This window comes from Rhyacophila brunnea, unplaced genomic scaffold, assembly GCF_057557595.1.
Source record: "Rhyacophila brunnea isolate RB1 unplaced genomic scaffold, BYU_Rbru_1.0 scaffold_5, whole genome shotgun sequence".
NCBI classification, from domain to species: Eukaryota; Metazoa; Arthropoda; class Insecta; order Trichoptera; family Rhyacophilidae; genus Rhyacophila; species Rhyacophila brunnea.
Genome location: NW_028233170.1, coordinates 32,653,003 through 32,666,145, shown reverse-complemented (window position 1 = coordinate 32,666,145; position 13,143 = coordinate 32,653,003). Strand labels below are relative to the sequence as shown.

Genomic DNA, 13,143 nt, shown 5'->3' with positions numbered 1-13,143 from the left:
TTTGTGATTTTCTTACTTTTCCAATGCGCGAGCAAACTTCTCGAGGCCGAGACAAACAAAAAAAATTCATCAAAATCAGTCAATCAGTTCTCGAGATATGGATTGGAAATTGGATATGGAAAAATGGATTTTCTTCATATTTTTTTTCCCGTGATTTTTTCCGATGTTTTAATAGTAATTCTGCTATTCGGGGCGGAGACAAATCCAACAAATCAAAGATCATAAAAATCGGTCCAGCCGTTCTTGAGTTATAAATGGTGTAACTAACCCGACTTTGTTTTATATAGATAGATAGATATTAGTACACTGCTTAAACTTTAATTAAAGTTTTAATTAACCCTTAAGCGCCCAAATTAATTTTTTCGCATTTTTCTTGAATAACTGATATTGCATTCTTTCGTAACGTATAATAATAAATAATCAATAATTATTTTAGTTATATTTTGTTTTTTAGTTTTTCTATGGTTCCATATGTAACCGTTAAACGTTTAGGGTATTGACTTCTTTTGAATTGGTAATACTATTTATTCATATAAAATTGAAACAAAATACATATAGTCCAGTCAATCTGTACTTTATGGTTGCAAAAGGTCGGGTAGAAGATTTTTTTTTTTAATTTGTATATATGGTAATGAGTGACAAGAAAACGAATTTTGCCAATTCGGATGACTTCGGCACAACTTTTGGCGGGCAAAAAACCGCAAACTTTTGGGTGTTTTTTTGGTTTTTCGCTTATATCTCAAAAACGGTTGGTCGTAGAAAAATATTGTTTTACACAAATTAAAGCTTATTAACTTTCCTAAAAATATTTATATAACACGTTTTTTTCTATCTTTAACCATTTATGAGATATTTGCTGTTGAAAACACGTTTTAGTAAAAATCAAAAACTTAAATGAGAAGAAATACTAATCTAAACTTAAGATCTTACAAATAAAGTATATTCATAATTTTAGTAATGATTGCAAAACAAATTTTAATATGTACAGAATAATAATATTCACCAAACATCTTAATTTTTTAACCGTTTCTGCCGCTTTGGTGAGGTGGAGTAGGCAAAGGTTTTACGTCGTCAAAGTCTTGCAATGCAGCTCCCACGTCGGGATCATTATCCTACGAAACTATATATATTTCATTAATTTGAAAAGAATGGAGTGATATTATATATATATATATATTAATTTCATATCATCCATTACCTGTACATTACTGGGAAGTTCTGCTTGAGTATAAAAGTCATCTTCTTCAGCGTTCTCTTCCTCCAATCCAGAAATATCTGCTACATTTTCACAATTTACTCCACTGCAGTTCTTGCAAATTGACGAACAGTTCATCCCTGATTTTCGACAGGTACATGCTTTACTGCACCCCTTCTTGCATGCACAAGAAAGTACTTTCAGTATTTTTTCAGGCACTGGATCTTTAATGATCTCCATGGGTATTAGGCCATTGCTGGTTCGCTGCCACCCCCAATCTTCTGGTTTTTTAACATTGCCAAGCCAAGTTTGTATTTGGTAGTTCTCAGCGAATGGTGTCGCGCTGCGTCTCGAGTAGGTGGTAGTCTTGATAGATTAAATTTAATCTGTTTGGCCGATTTCATGAATAGCCGATAACGCAGTGTCCAGTGTTTCCTCAGGTCTACAGGCATCACTGTACAACCCCATAAGTACCTGTTCTCCTGCTACAGCTATTTCATCAGTGCTGGCGTCTGGATTGTTGAATACTGTGACCACTTCCTTCAACTGAATATTCTTCTCCAAAATACCACACAATTTAATCTTTCCATGGCCAAATAGAGAGGATGTTGTATCACACCCGCTGAACGCGTGTGTGAAAAGAATGGTACGTGCGTCATATTTAAACGATTTTAAAATATAGTACAATACAACCCCATGAAAGTTGCGATATTGATAGTAATTGAGTACTTTAGCATTCAATTGATGTCATAACTAACAAAAAAACACCATTTCTTAGCGGATATTTTGAGAACTTTTCCGATCCCAAATATTATGAGTAAAAATAAAATATATTTATGATAGTATACTATATTCACAATAAAATATAACTATACACAACTGCCTAAGCCGCTATTTTATGTTTAAAATAATTCTAGAAGTCAGCCGTGCGAATTGTAAATTTGAGGTTATGTACTTCCCGCTTGGCAATAGAATGATGAAACAAGTACTCTGTCACAATCAGCGGCGGCTGGTCTAACATCATGCAAGTGCACTGCACTGCTTGCATTGCTATAAAACATCGTTCAACATCGTAAATCATATTTTTTCTTCATAGGTTTTTAATATTATCGCTCACTTATTGTAATGCAAACCATAAACCGATGTGTCCACATTCCCAATCGGTGATAATACATGCACTATATACCGTATACGTCATCCTCACTGAAATCGTTTGCGCCCCGGCAATATATTTTGTTTACTTAAAATGAACCCAAAGCTTAGTATGAACTAAAGCCATTAAAAAACAACTTAAGCCGTGCTAATAGTTTTCGCCATGCGTAAGTTCCAGAATATCGTGCGCCGACCGGGTAAAATGACATCATATTGGTCTGAGTAGAGAGCAATTACAGATTTGAATTATGGTTTGTTATTATAGACGCTGCGACTTACTGTTCACGCTCAAATTATGTTTAGTATCATATTTAGCAATCTCGTATGTAAAATGCCTGTTAAACTAAATACAATAGAATTCATTATTTTCTAAATTTAAAATGGGTAAGAAATTTCAGTGAAGGACACCTTCACTCGGGAGGCACTATCAAGAATTCCTCCGAGCTCAGAGTCCCGGAAGGCCCTCGAACTCACATTATGGCCAGGGTACTCCCAATGGACGACGTCCCGTGGGGAGGGAGTTCTCCATCGGAGGTACGGGCTCCACCTCGAGGACTTAAGGAACTCAGGGGCTCTAGAAGAAGCGGGTCCAACCCCCAGTTTTCTCTCAACCCTGTTTCTGATCAAGAAACAAGACGGGACCCTATGCCCTGTTTTCAACCGAAAGCGTTTGAATGAGTTCCTACAGCCAAAGCCATTCAAACTAATTCACCATTACAAGGTTCCAGCCGTCTTACAAAAAGAAGACTGGCTAGTAATAATAGATCTAAGCCAGGCGTACCTCCAGGTACCCATGCCTTCTCAACATCGTCGATTCGTTCGACGAGCCTACCGAGGGGAGCTCCTACAATTCACGTGTCTCCAGTTCGTGCTGTCAGCCGCTCCGATTATGTTTGCATCCCTGACCAATTGGGTCGCCGAACGCCTACGAAAGAATGGCTGAGAATATTCACTTTCTTAGACGACTTCTTAGTAGCCAACCAATCCGAGAAACAGTCTCGGTTCAGGTGGAATACAGGATAACCTTCCTACAGTCTTTAGGGTGGTTAATAAATATAAAAAGATCCTGTCTGATCCCAAGCGAACAATGAGGGTTCCTGGACATCACGTGGGACACACACAACAAGCGGAGGTTTCTGTCGCCGGATAAGTGTGTAGCACTCCGTCACCATCTGCTAACGCAGGTACAAAAAGGCAGTTGGTCCCTCAGACAGGCACATATCCGATCCCTTCTGGGGCGACTCAACTTCATATCCTACCTCCACGAGAAAGGTTGCATTGCCGACGGCTACAACGCTCCAGTCATCAATATGGCCGAGGTCCCATCCTCGCCAATTGATGACAATCCCACCATAGGCCCAACATTGAAGTTAATCCCTCCAAACCAAAACCCGCCACGCACCACACCCGGTCTTAATCGGGCGTATCACGTGGCCCTACATTGGCGATGTGAAGCATCTAGTTAAGTTTTAGGCCGGGAATGCCCTAGGAGGAGATACCCAGGACTAAGGTTGCTACGCTCAGAGTGAGTTCTAACTGAGTTTAAAGTTACTTTCTAATGCAAAGTGCCGGGGAGAGAAGAGCACAGGGAAATTATGAAAATAAAAATGATTCTAGTGTATATAAAACAAAATAATGAAGCTAATCATACGGACAGCAAAAATTATGTTAAGAGATCTTCACGCCCGCAGTAAGACGCCGCAAATTTTTTAAATGCAAGATAATTGGCCTTAGTAGCAACCAAGTCGGACGGCCCGATGGGCCCAACAACTGGTTGGACCGACCTGAGCATCTCCTCCCGTTCGGAGTACATTCTAAGACATTCCCAGAGGATGTGGTTGGCATCCTGATCTCCCCTCCGCATGGACATGTCGGACGGTTTACAAGTCCAAGCTCAAAGAGCTTGCCAGCGAACCCACCGTGTCCAGTCACAAATTGACTGGTGTGATGGTCAGGAGTCAGATATTTGGTTATCTCCAATCGCCATTTAATATTTGGAAAAAACATATATGTGTGCCGGCCCTTGGTTGATTCATCCCACCGTCGCTGCCAGGTCTTCCAGGACATCATGTGGTGGCTCCAGGTGATAGGATCCTCAGAGTTGACACACAGAACGACATTCAATCACTTCCTGACGATAGACGCAGCCGACACAGGCTGGGGAGCCAAACTGAATGAACACCACCTATCAGGTACGTGGAAACAAGACCAGTTAGCATGGCATGGCATTCCAACAGGAAGGAAATGTTTGCAATTCAATCTCAGGTACAAGCAATCATAGGATCAGATCGGCTTCTGCAGAGAGACAACAAAATAGTGGTGGCATACATCAACAACGAGGGCGGCACAAAATCTGTCACCCTCCTAAACCAATGCCGACAGATACCAGTATTTGCCAGTCGAGCCAACATCACGTTTATTGCACAATACATCCGCAGAAATTACAACTGCGTAGCAGATCTTCTCTCTCGCAGACAACTCATTCCCGAATGGCACCTGTTCAACACCGCAACCACCCCCCTGTTTCAAAGATGGAGAGTTACCGAGGTGGATTTATTCGCAAGCGAAACAGCACATAACGACATGTGAACAACAACAACATACGTTTCACGAGACTTTACAGACAGTGGCGCGCTGTTACACGACGCCTTCAGCCGAGTATAGGATTTCAGACTGGCGAGGATATTTCCCCCACCAAACTTGCTTCCACGAGTCCTAGCGCACCTGAACTCCACCGAGCTAGAAACAATGTTTTTGGGGAGCGGACTTACGAAAAAGGGCGATAGTACCTCCTTATACAATACCTCACCTACATAATATTATGACACTAGTAGGTATGGAGACCAACCGTCCACCTCCAAGGACCCAGGACCTATCCCTTTAACTATGGATAATTTCGGGTTGGGTAAAATAACATCAAATTGAATGGTGAAAGAAAGGGCACTCCTTACTTCCAGATGGCGGCCTTCGACTCTAAAACTTACAAACCAGCTTGGAACAAATGGAAGACAATGACATGGGTAACACGATCCTAATGGATCATAATAGCCCTCAACCAATGGAATTGGTCAGATACCTAGGCTACTTGCAAAACACGGAGGGTTTGTCGTACAACACCATCCTGGTGCATAAGTCAGCCATAGCCACATTTTGCAAACCGATGATCATTGGAGATATCAGCATCAACGTGGTAGTACAACACAATATGTTAAAGGCAATTTCGGTACATAAAACCAAACCCGTCAAACCAACGGTTTGGGATCCAGGACGAGTGGTACCTAGATCATCTTAGGAAAACAACACCGGTGTAGTACAACATATACGAAACGGCTCGCAGGACAGCTACTCGGCTGTTTCTCGCATCGGGACGAAGGGTTCATGACCTCACACTACTCAGTAATAGTAGACAAGGATTAGTGGATAAAGGTGACCACATAATTGTAGTGCCAATGTTTGGCGCAAAGACAGATACCGCCAAGCAGCGTCAATCGGAATGGAAGCTAAGCGCTTCCACGTGTCAGAACATCGACCCAGTATTCTGGTTACGGAAACTCGTCTGCATGTCAAACCCAAGGAGAGAGGAAGGTGGGGATATTTCGGAATTATTTATATCTTCAAGGGGACCACCAAAACCAGCCACCAGGACAGTTATAGGGAATCGGATAAGGTCAGTACTGTTGGAAGCAGGGGTACAAGAACCACCAGGCAGTGTCCGCTCAGTGGTGGCTTCCTTAAACTGTAAATATACCCAATAGATGATATTATCTTAAAGATAGGTAACTGGCGTAGTGAGTTGACATTTTTCACTACAACTACCAGAGAACGATGGACACACCACCATCAGAAGGGGAAAAGAACCAATTAACTTCTTTATTCAACCCTATACATTGAACGTCACGATGGTCTATACCTCGTCAATGAATCATTGTCTCATACAGGAATTTGGCATACCCAACACCAGGTGATAACTAGGGTCCGGATTTGTATGCAACAAAAAACATCGTTATATGCATGCACGTATGCACTTAAAATCAATAAAATATGCACTAAAACCGAAGAAATATGCAGTTAAAAATTGTCATTTTTCGTGGGAAAAAATTGTAAATACCCACTTTACCCAATTTACTGACAAAAAATCGAATAACTAGTTAATAATTTTTCAACATAATACGATATCAGAACAAAAAACACAAACAAAGAATATGAAGTTAATCAATTACAATTATTTTCAAAATAGTTTTTTCACAAGTCCCTGCAAATAAATGAATAATAAATGCAATGTAAACCAAACATAACTTAAAAAACAAAAACGACACACTTAACTATTCCTAAATACTGTTTTCTGTTTTTTGTCTGAAAAAAAATTACATAATTTTTTTCAATATTATGCTCTGGCATTAAATTTTTCCGCATAGGTATCTGTCAGTATTTTGTTTATATGCGGAAAACTACCTTTCAACGTCCACTTGGGCAAACTTTAAATAATAGTGCCCGAGTTGACTTCACTTTTTCTACTGATAAATCCACAGCTCGGAGATGGCATTAAAAATGCAAGTGCATCTAAACTATCTTCCTTCCTAACTTAGTTATATTTCGATAAAATAATTTAAAAAAAACTAAAATTATACATTCAAAAGCTCTAAAATATGCATTTATTTATGAAATATGCACTAATGTCTCAAATATGCTCTAACGTCTCAAATATGCATTTATATGCACAATAAAATTTTATTTTTGGATTCTGTGTCTTTCAAAACAGATTTCTGTGCAAATCTCATAGCTGTGCATACACCCTAACAAAACATGCACTAGCATATAAATCCGGGCCCTAGTGATAATAAACAGATATCTCAAGGACTTCAAAGTCAAATTCGAATATTGAAAGGAGTTTTACCTACCAATAAAACTCTTATTATTCATGTTGACTTTGAAGTCCAGGTAACTTCTACCTGGTTCCTTGAGCCATATCATAATGAAGACAAAGGAGTCCCAAACTCCCTACATAAAAAAGGGACACGCGGGTTTGACCAGTAAATAAAAAGGGAGAAATGACCAACGACAAGAAAAAGGAAATTAAATTAGTAGAATAACACCTCACGCGAAGAAGGAAGAGCAAACCCTATCTCAAGGACTTCAAAGTCAACATGAATAATAAGAGTTTTATTGGTAGGTAAAACTCCTTTCATTATGACTGATCATTTGAGTCGACCTGTCAAACAGTAAATTTTAAAAGATCACAATAAATATTACTATTGGCCAATGACACACAGGATAGAATTGAGCTACCATTTCTTGGAATTATAGTATTTTTAAATATTGTTAACATATTTTTTCGGGATAAGTTAGACCTGGATAAGGTTTTACATTTATCCACCTACATATTTTAATAATAGTAAAATTTATAATTAGACAATAATATCTCCAGTATTTTTAAAAATAGTAATATGAAGCATTCAAAATTATTTATTACCTACATTGTAAGATATTTGAGTATCACGACTATAGAAAATATTATTATCGTAAAGAAATAATTTCTTGCCATTACAATTATTGTAATGGCACTATGGCACTATGGCTATGGCAGCTGGCAGCACCGAGCGGCGAGCGTTTTGACATTTGCATTTATTTTCAATTTAGTGCTTGTTGTGTGATGGTGTCTTTGAGTGCGCGTCAAAAAATGTGTTTTAACTTTCGTAATTTTGTTCTATGAAAGTTACAGTATTCAATAATGTAGCGCTCATAAAATGTGTTGAATGTAGTGCATAGTTTCATACATTATTTTAATACGGTGTGTGTAGTAAACCGGCTTAGTTCCCGCTATTTTATCAGGTATGTTATTGTTATTATTAGTGATTGGTGATAGCTGATAGCGATTACCCACTGATAGTTTGTTTTTTTCATATAATTATGACATCATATTTAAAGTTTTTAGAAATTTTATTTTCACCGCATACCTAAGATTATATGTACCATTTTACTTTTTTTTTTTTTACAAAAATGTAGGTACTTACGATAAAATAAATCTAGGGACATAAATTCCTTGTGTTTAGTAGATCCTACATACTTACCTATCATATTTGAGAAGTGTTTATTATCGGTACCTACTACTATCATAATTACAAATCAAAATCATTAAATAGGTACTCGCGGAAAAGGTGGCGTAAGTATTTATGTTTTAGGTTTATTTATATTCCGTTTAGCATTCTTCACACACAAAATGTGTTTCGTTCACTTGGGTGGACACCAAGATGTGTTTTACGAAAATCGTAATCTTGAGCTCATATATTGTATAATATTATAATTTATTTTTGATAATATACAAAGAAAAAACGTAATAATAGAAAGTGATTTAAAAAAACCTCAGATCTACGGTACGCATTATTTTACAGATGACCAACATAGTCCAGACTAGGGAATCCAATCCCGATCCAAAATTCTGATCCCGGGATTTCGGGATTACAATTTGACAATCCCGGGACTGGTCCCAGGATTGGCATTTTTTTCCATTGTTAATATAAAAATTTTATATTTACAAATAACAATGATAAAATCGGTCAAAAATAAATCTAGTATAATTTATACTATTTAAGACATTTATTGTTTATATTGTATACGTTCAATCTTGGAAATACATAAGTTTAATGGAGTAAACAATATTGTAATATAAATAATAATGTGAATTTAATATGAGATTGCTGTTTCTGATAGTAAAGACTTAAAATAGTAAAGCAAATCATGGTGTACTTATGGCCTTTCCGCTTCATAAATCTAATTAGACAGCCAAATATTAAACTACCGTAAAACGTATGATATCATGGTGGAATTACTTTGTTAATAGTGCTAAGTATTGTATTTTTCCAATCTTTCTCATTTTTATTAATTTATGTGAAAAAATAAAATGAATCGGCAACTTACACATGGGTATAAATCAAACTCATTTTATTTCTAATGTAGTTATTTGTTATTAAATGTATTTTTTCTGTAATAACTTTAATAATATTATGTAAGTATGTAGGTACACGTTTTGTATTTCGGTTGACTATCAAAAATGTCCGATTATATTATGTGTAATAAATGGTTTATCTCATTCAGAAAAAAATCAGCAAAAACTGTCGTGTAAATCATTTTATTAATAGAGTGTGACATTTTAACTAATTACGATTTTCTTTTCCAGGGGAACGGAATCATGGCCAATGTTTTAGGATTTGTTTTACTGCGGATAGCTCTTCCAATATGTCTAATATCAAGTAAGTAATTATGATTTAATTTTCCATTACATATAAAGGTGGTACCAATCGTATTGACATTGAAATTTAAATGAAACTTATTTCAGGCACTATAAATGGTTCTAAAGTAATGGCGATAGCAAAACGTCTCACTGTTGCTTTCTCGCCTCCTTTGCACTCGATCGCTAACCATTGGATCGGAATAAAAATCCGCAAGAAGTATTAATAAACTCAAAAAGACCATCATTTGTTTTAACCAAGGCCAAGAAACTTTTACTGAATACGTACCATTAATAGATACTAACGAATCACCTATTATAATGTCTATAATATATATCTAATCTGACAGAGTTTTATATGCACTGATGCGCCGATTGCATATAGGTATTTATAGCAGTAGGTAGAATAGCGTATGGTTTATGTTTATAGCATATTATGTGGAACATCCCCAGAAATAATTGATAATAATTATGTATTTCTCGTGCAATTACAGGAGATTATTTTTATTCTTATCCGAATGGTTCCGTAGTTGTAATAGACAATAGCACATACGTTAATATTTTTTAGAATATGGCAGGGCTACCACTCCGCAATATCACACATTTTACATAGGTACTGCTCAGTGACGTCCCTAGAAAATGCCGCCCCATTTTTATTCAGTATTTTTTATCATCCTTACATGACCACAATATTTAAGAAATGTGTTGTGTGGATACATTACAACAAAATGTATACCACTAAATCCAATTTAAATGCCATCTATACTTCAATAAACAATATTGCGAGTCCACGGTTTCAGGTACTTACATTAAAAAATACACCTGACAACTTTCAAAACAACCGAGCTAGGTAAGTACATATGTACCTATACTATAGTTCAAAATATAATTCGCAAATCTTCACGTGTCATTGCTGGTCATCAAGGACGTGACGTCCAAGGACAACAGAAGTAAACTAGGCATCGCGAAACCGACAAAAAATACAGTCCTATTAAACCTTTTTAAAACTTAGTTGAAAACGTCCCTCTGAGGCGGACGAAACCGGTCCTAATCTATTGATTAAAAGTGGAATAAGTACTACAAAAAATGCGTTTTATTAAATAAAAACAACAATAAACCTTTTATGTTAATTCTTAATACATTTTGTTTCCAACAGTGAGCTGATTTTTTTAATCGAAGGATATTTTCATTATTAGGTACTTACTAAGTTTAGGTACCTATTTCTATATAGTATACCTAATGATTCTCCTCTAATTGCCGCCCTTCAAGTGACTGCCGCCCCTAAGCGATGCTCAATCTTCCTACCCCCACGGGACGTCACTGGTACTGCTTCATTATTAAATCACCCACCCGTCATGACGAAATTTCTTACAAAGACCTCAATAGATAATAACAAAATAGTGGGTATATAGATACTATAATATGTTATGTGTTTTTCAACACTATTCGTAAAAGTAAACCACTGCACGTTTGCACGCCACTGATGGATAATGTCTAGGCAGGTTTGGGTGACAAATTGAAATCCTAATAGGTACCTATATCAGCTATACAAATCCAGGAGGCACGCGGTTGGTTACATTAAATATTATAGTTTTTTATACCAATTTTGACTGCCTATGTATTATGCCAGTGGTTAAGGGTGGATATAGGCTGTTAAAATCCGACATAAATAGTACATACTAAAATTTGTCAGTCAAACGTAGGTATTTGTTTTCATTGAACGAATACTACAATGTTTTTGTAGTGTTTGTTAGTATTTAAAATTCAATCAAACCCTGCCTGATTCACGCCATAGTTGATAATAGTCAAAAACATATTCGTTTATCTATAAGATATCTAAAATTATGCCGTTAAACCATACATAATTTTAGATATTTTATAGATACAAGAATATTTTTTATCGATTATGGTTTGGTTCTGTATCCCCATCTGTAATATTATGTACCTATTCTTAATTCAACGAAAACAAATATGTATGATTGAAAAAGTTTGCACTGTTTTGTCGGATCGCCCATAGCATACCTAAACTATTATGGTTTGGTTTAGGCAGGGTTCAATTGAATTTTAAAAATTAACCAGCACCATCTGCAGATTATATTCTTAGTTCAATGAAACGAATAAGTATGACTTACAAAGTTTAATGTGCACTATTTATGTCAGATCTTAGCAGCCTACCTCCACATCTACACAAAACAAAACGAATCACAAAAATAATGGGAAGTAGGTTGCTTTCTGGATTGTAACAATGTTTAAATCTTGACTATAGATAAATATGGGATAACTTAGATTAGGATCGGACATGGTCAAATGAATCTATTCTGTGGTAGCACGCGACAAATATGTGAGTGATATGGAGTGTGTTTGGACGTATTAAGTAAATCCAACCTAAAATATCCTAACCGATGTTTCGGGGATTTTTATCGCCACCTATTTTAAGAAAACTTTAAAGCCAGTTATCTGATCTACAAAATATTATGCAGGTCGAATTCATTACTCTGCTACAACGAGATTTCAATGTGGAACCTGAAATTCTCCGTTTACGCCTCAGATACACGACACCGCAGGTAGCGTGCTTCGATGCAAGGCTTACTTGATTCCAAATGCATCCGATTAGAATATTAAATTGCGTAAAAAAATACAATTGGAGATTCCAATCGGATGCACTTAGAATCAAGTAAGACTTGCGCGACGCACGCTAACGCTGCAGTGTTGTATGTCTGAGCCACAGAACAGATAATAAATAGAATACCAATAGGCTATATTCGCATGGTGAAGCAGGCTTTTGAATGTGTGAGTGTCCTACGAAAATGAAACACGCATTATGCACGTGCAATAGTGTGTGTAATACGCCAACATTAAAGGAGCGTAAATGCATATACCGAGAGCAGTTTTCAGTATTCGACTTTAAACGTATTCTAGACACGTGTGTAAGTTTAACACGGATTCATCCTTACTCGAGTCGATTACCTGCTATCGTCTTACCCGTTGTGTATTTCAGTTCCCATTATTTCTGAGTTCCCTGGTCTGAGCCCTTGGGTCGTCTGCGTACATCTAAAATTAATCCTGTATTTTGTACTAAAATACTTGTACGAAGGAGAATTATTGTCCGAAACCATCACGCATATTAAAAAATGTCAGAAAACATGAACGGAATGTTTAGCCGCATTATTAGCACTTTGCCGAAGTGGTAATTTGTGCGTTTTTTTTTATTTATTATTAATTAATAGTCAAAGAGTATAAATGAAGGTAACCCTATTAATCTGGTCGAAAATAAAAGTGGCGTTTCGAATGGGCGTGCGTAATTCGGCGTTATCTGTTGGTTTGTCCCACTCATAATTACCGAGCAAATAAATGTACTGTGGCGCCTGCCCACTGAATAGAAGGCGCGTGCATCATCACCAGGGTTGGGGGCTTATTGCGTGCGTGATGTCCTGGTGCCGCACCCTGCCGCTCCACCACCACCCACCACATCGCTCCCGAAAATCGCATTCATTTTCCTCGCGTAGTATTCCGCTAATTACCTCGCCGACAATAAAGTTTTTATTTAATTCCATTATCGGGGCGAGTTCAT

The 13,143-nt window shown here is 37.1% G+C and overlaps 1 protein-coding gene across 6 annotated transcripts in view; it reads left to right on the top strand.

Moving 5' to 3' along the window:
- Nucleotides 1-7,967: 7,967 nt before the first annotated feature.
- Nucleotides 7,968-13,143, top strand: part of Piezo (piezo type mechanosensitive ion channel component) — a 152,302-nt gene continuing 147,126 nt past the window's right edge. For all 6 annotated transcript variants that reach the window (XM_085956047.1, XM_085956045.1, XM_085956044.1 and 3 more), the window contains exons 1-2: nt 7,968-8,176; nt 9,522-9,594. In XM_085956047.1, coding sequence (XP_085812173.1) covers nt 9,534-9,594 — 61 coding nt within the window. In that variant the 5' untranslated portion in view covers nt 7,968-8,176; nt 9,522-9,533. The remainder of the gene's footprint in view (nt 8,177-9,521; nt 9,595-13,143) is intronic.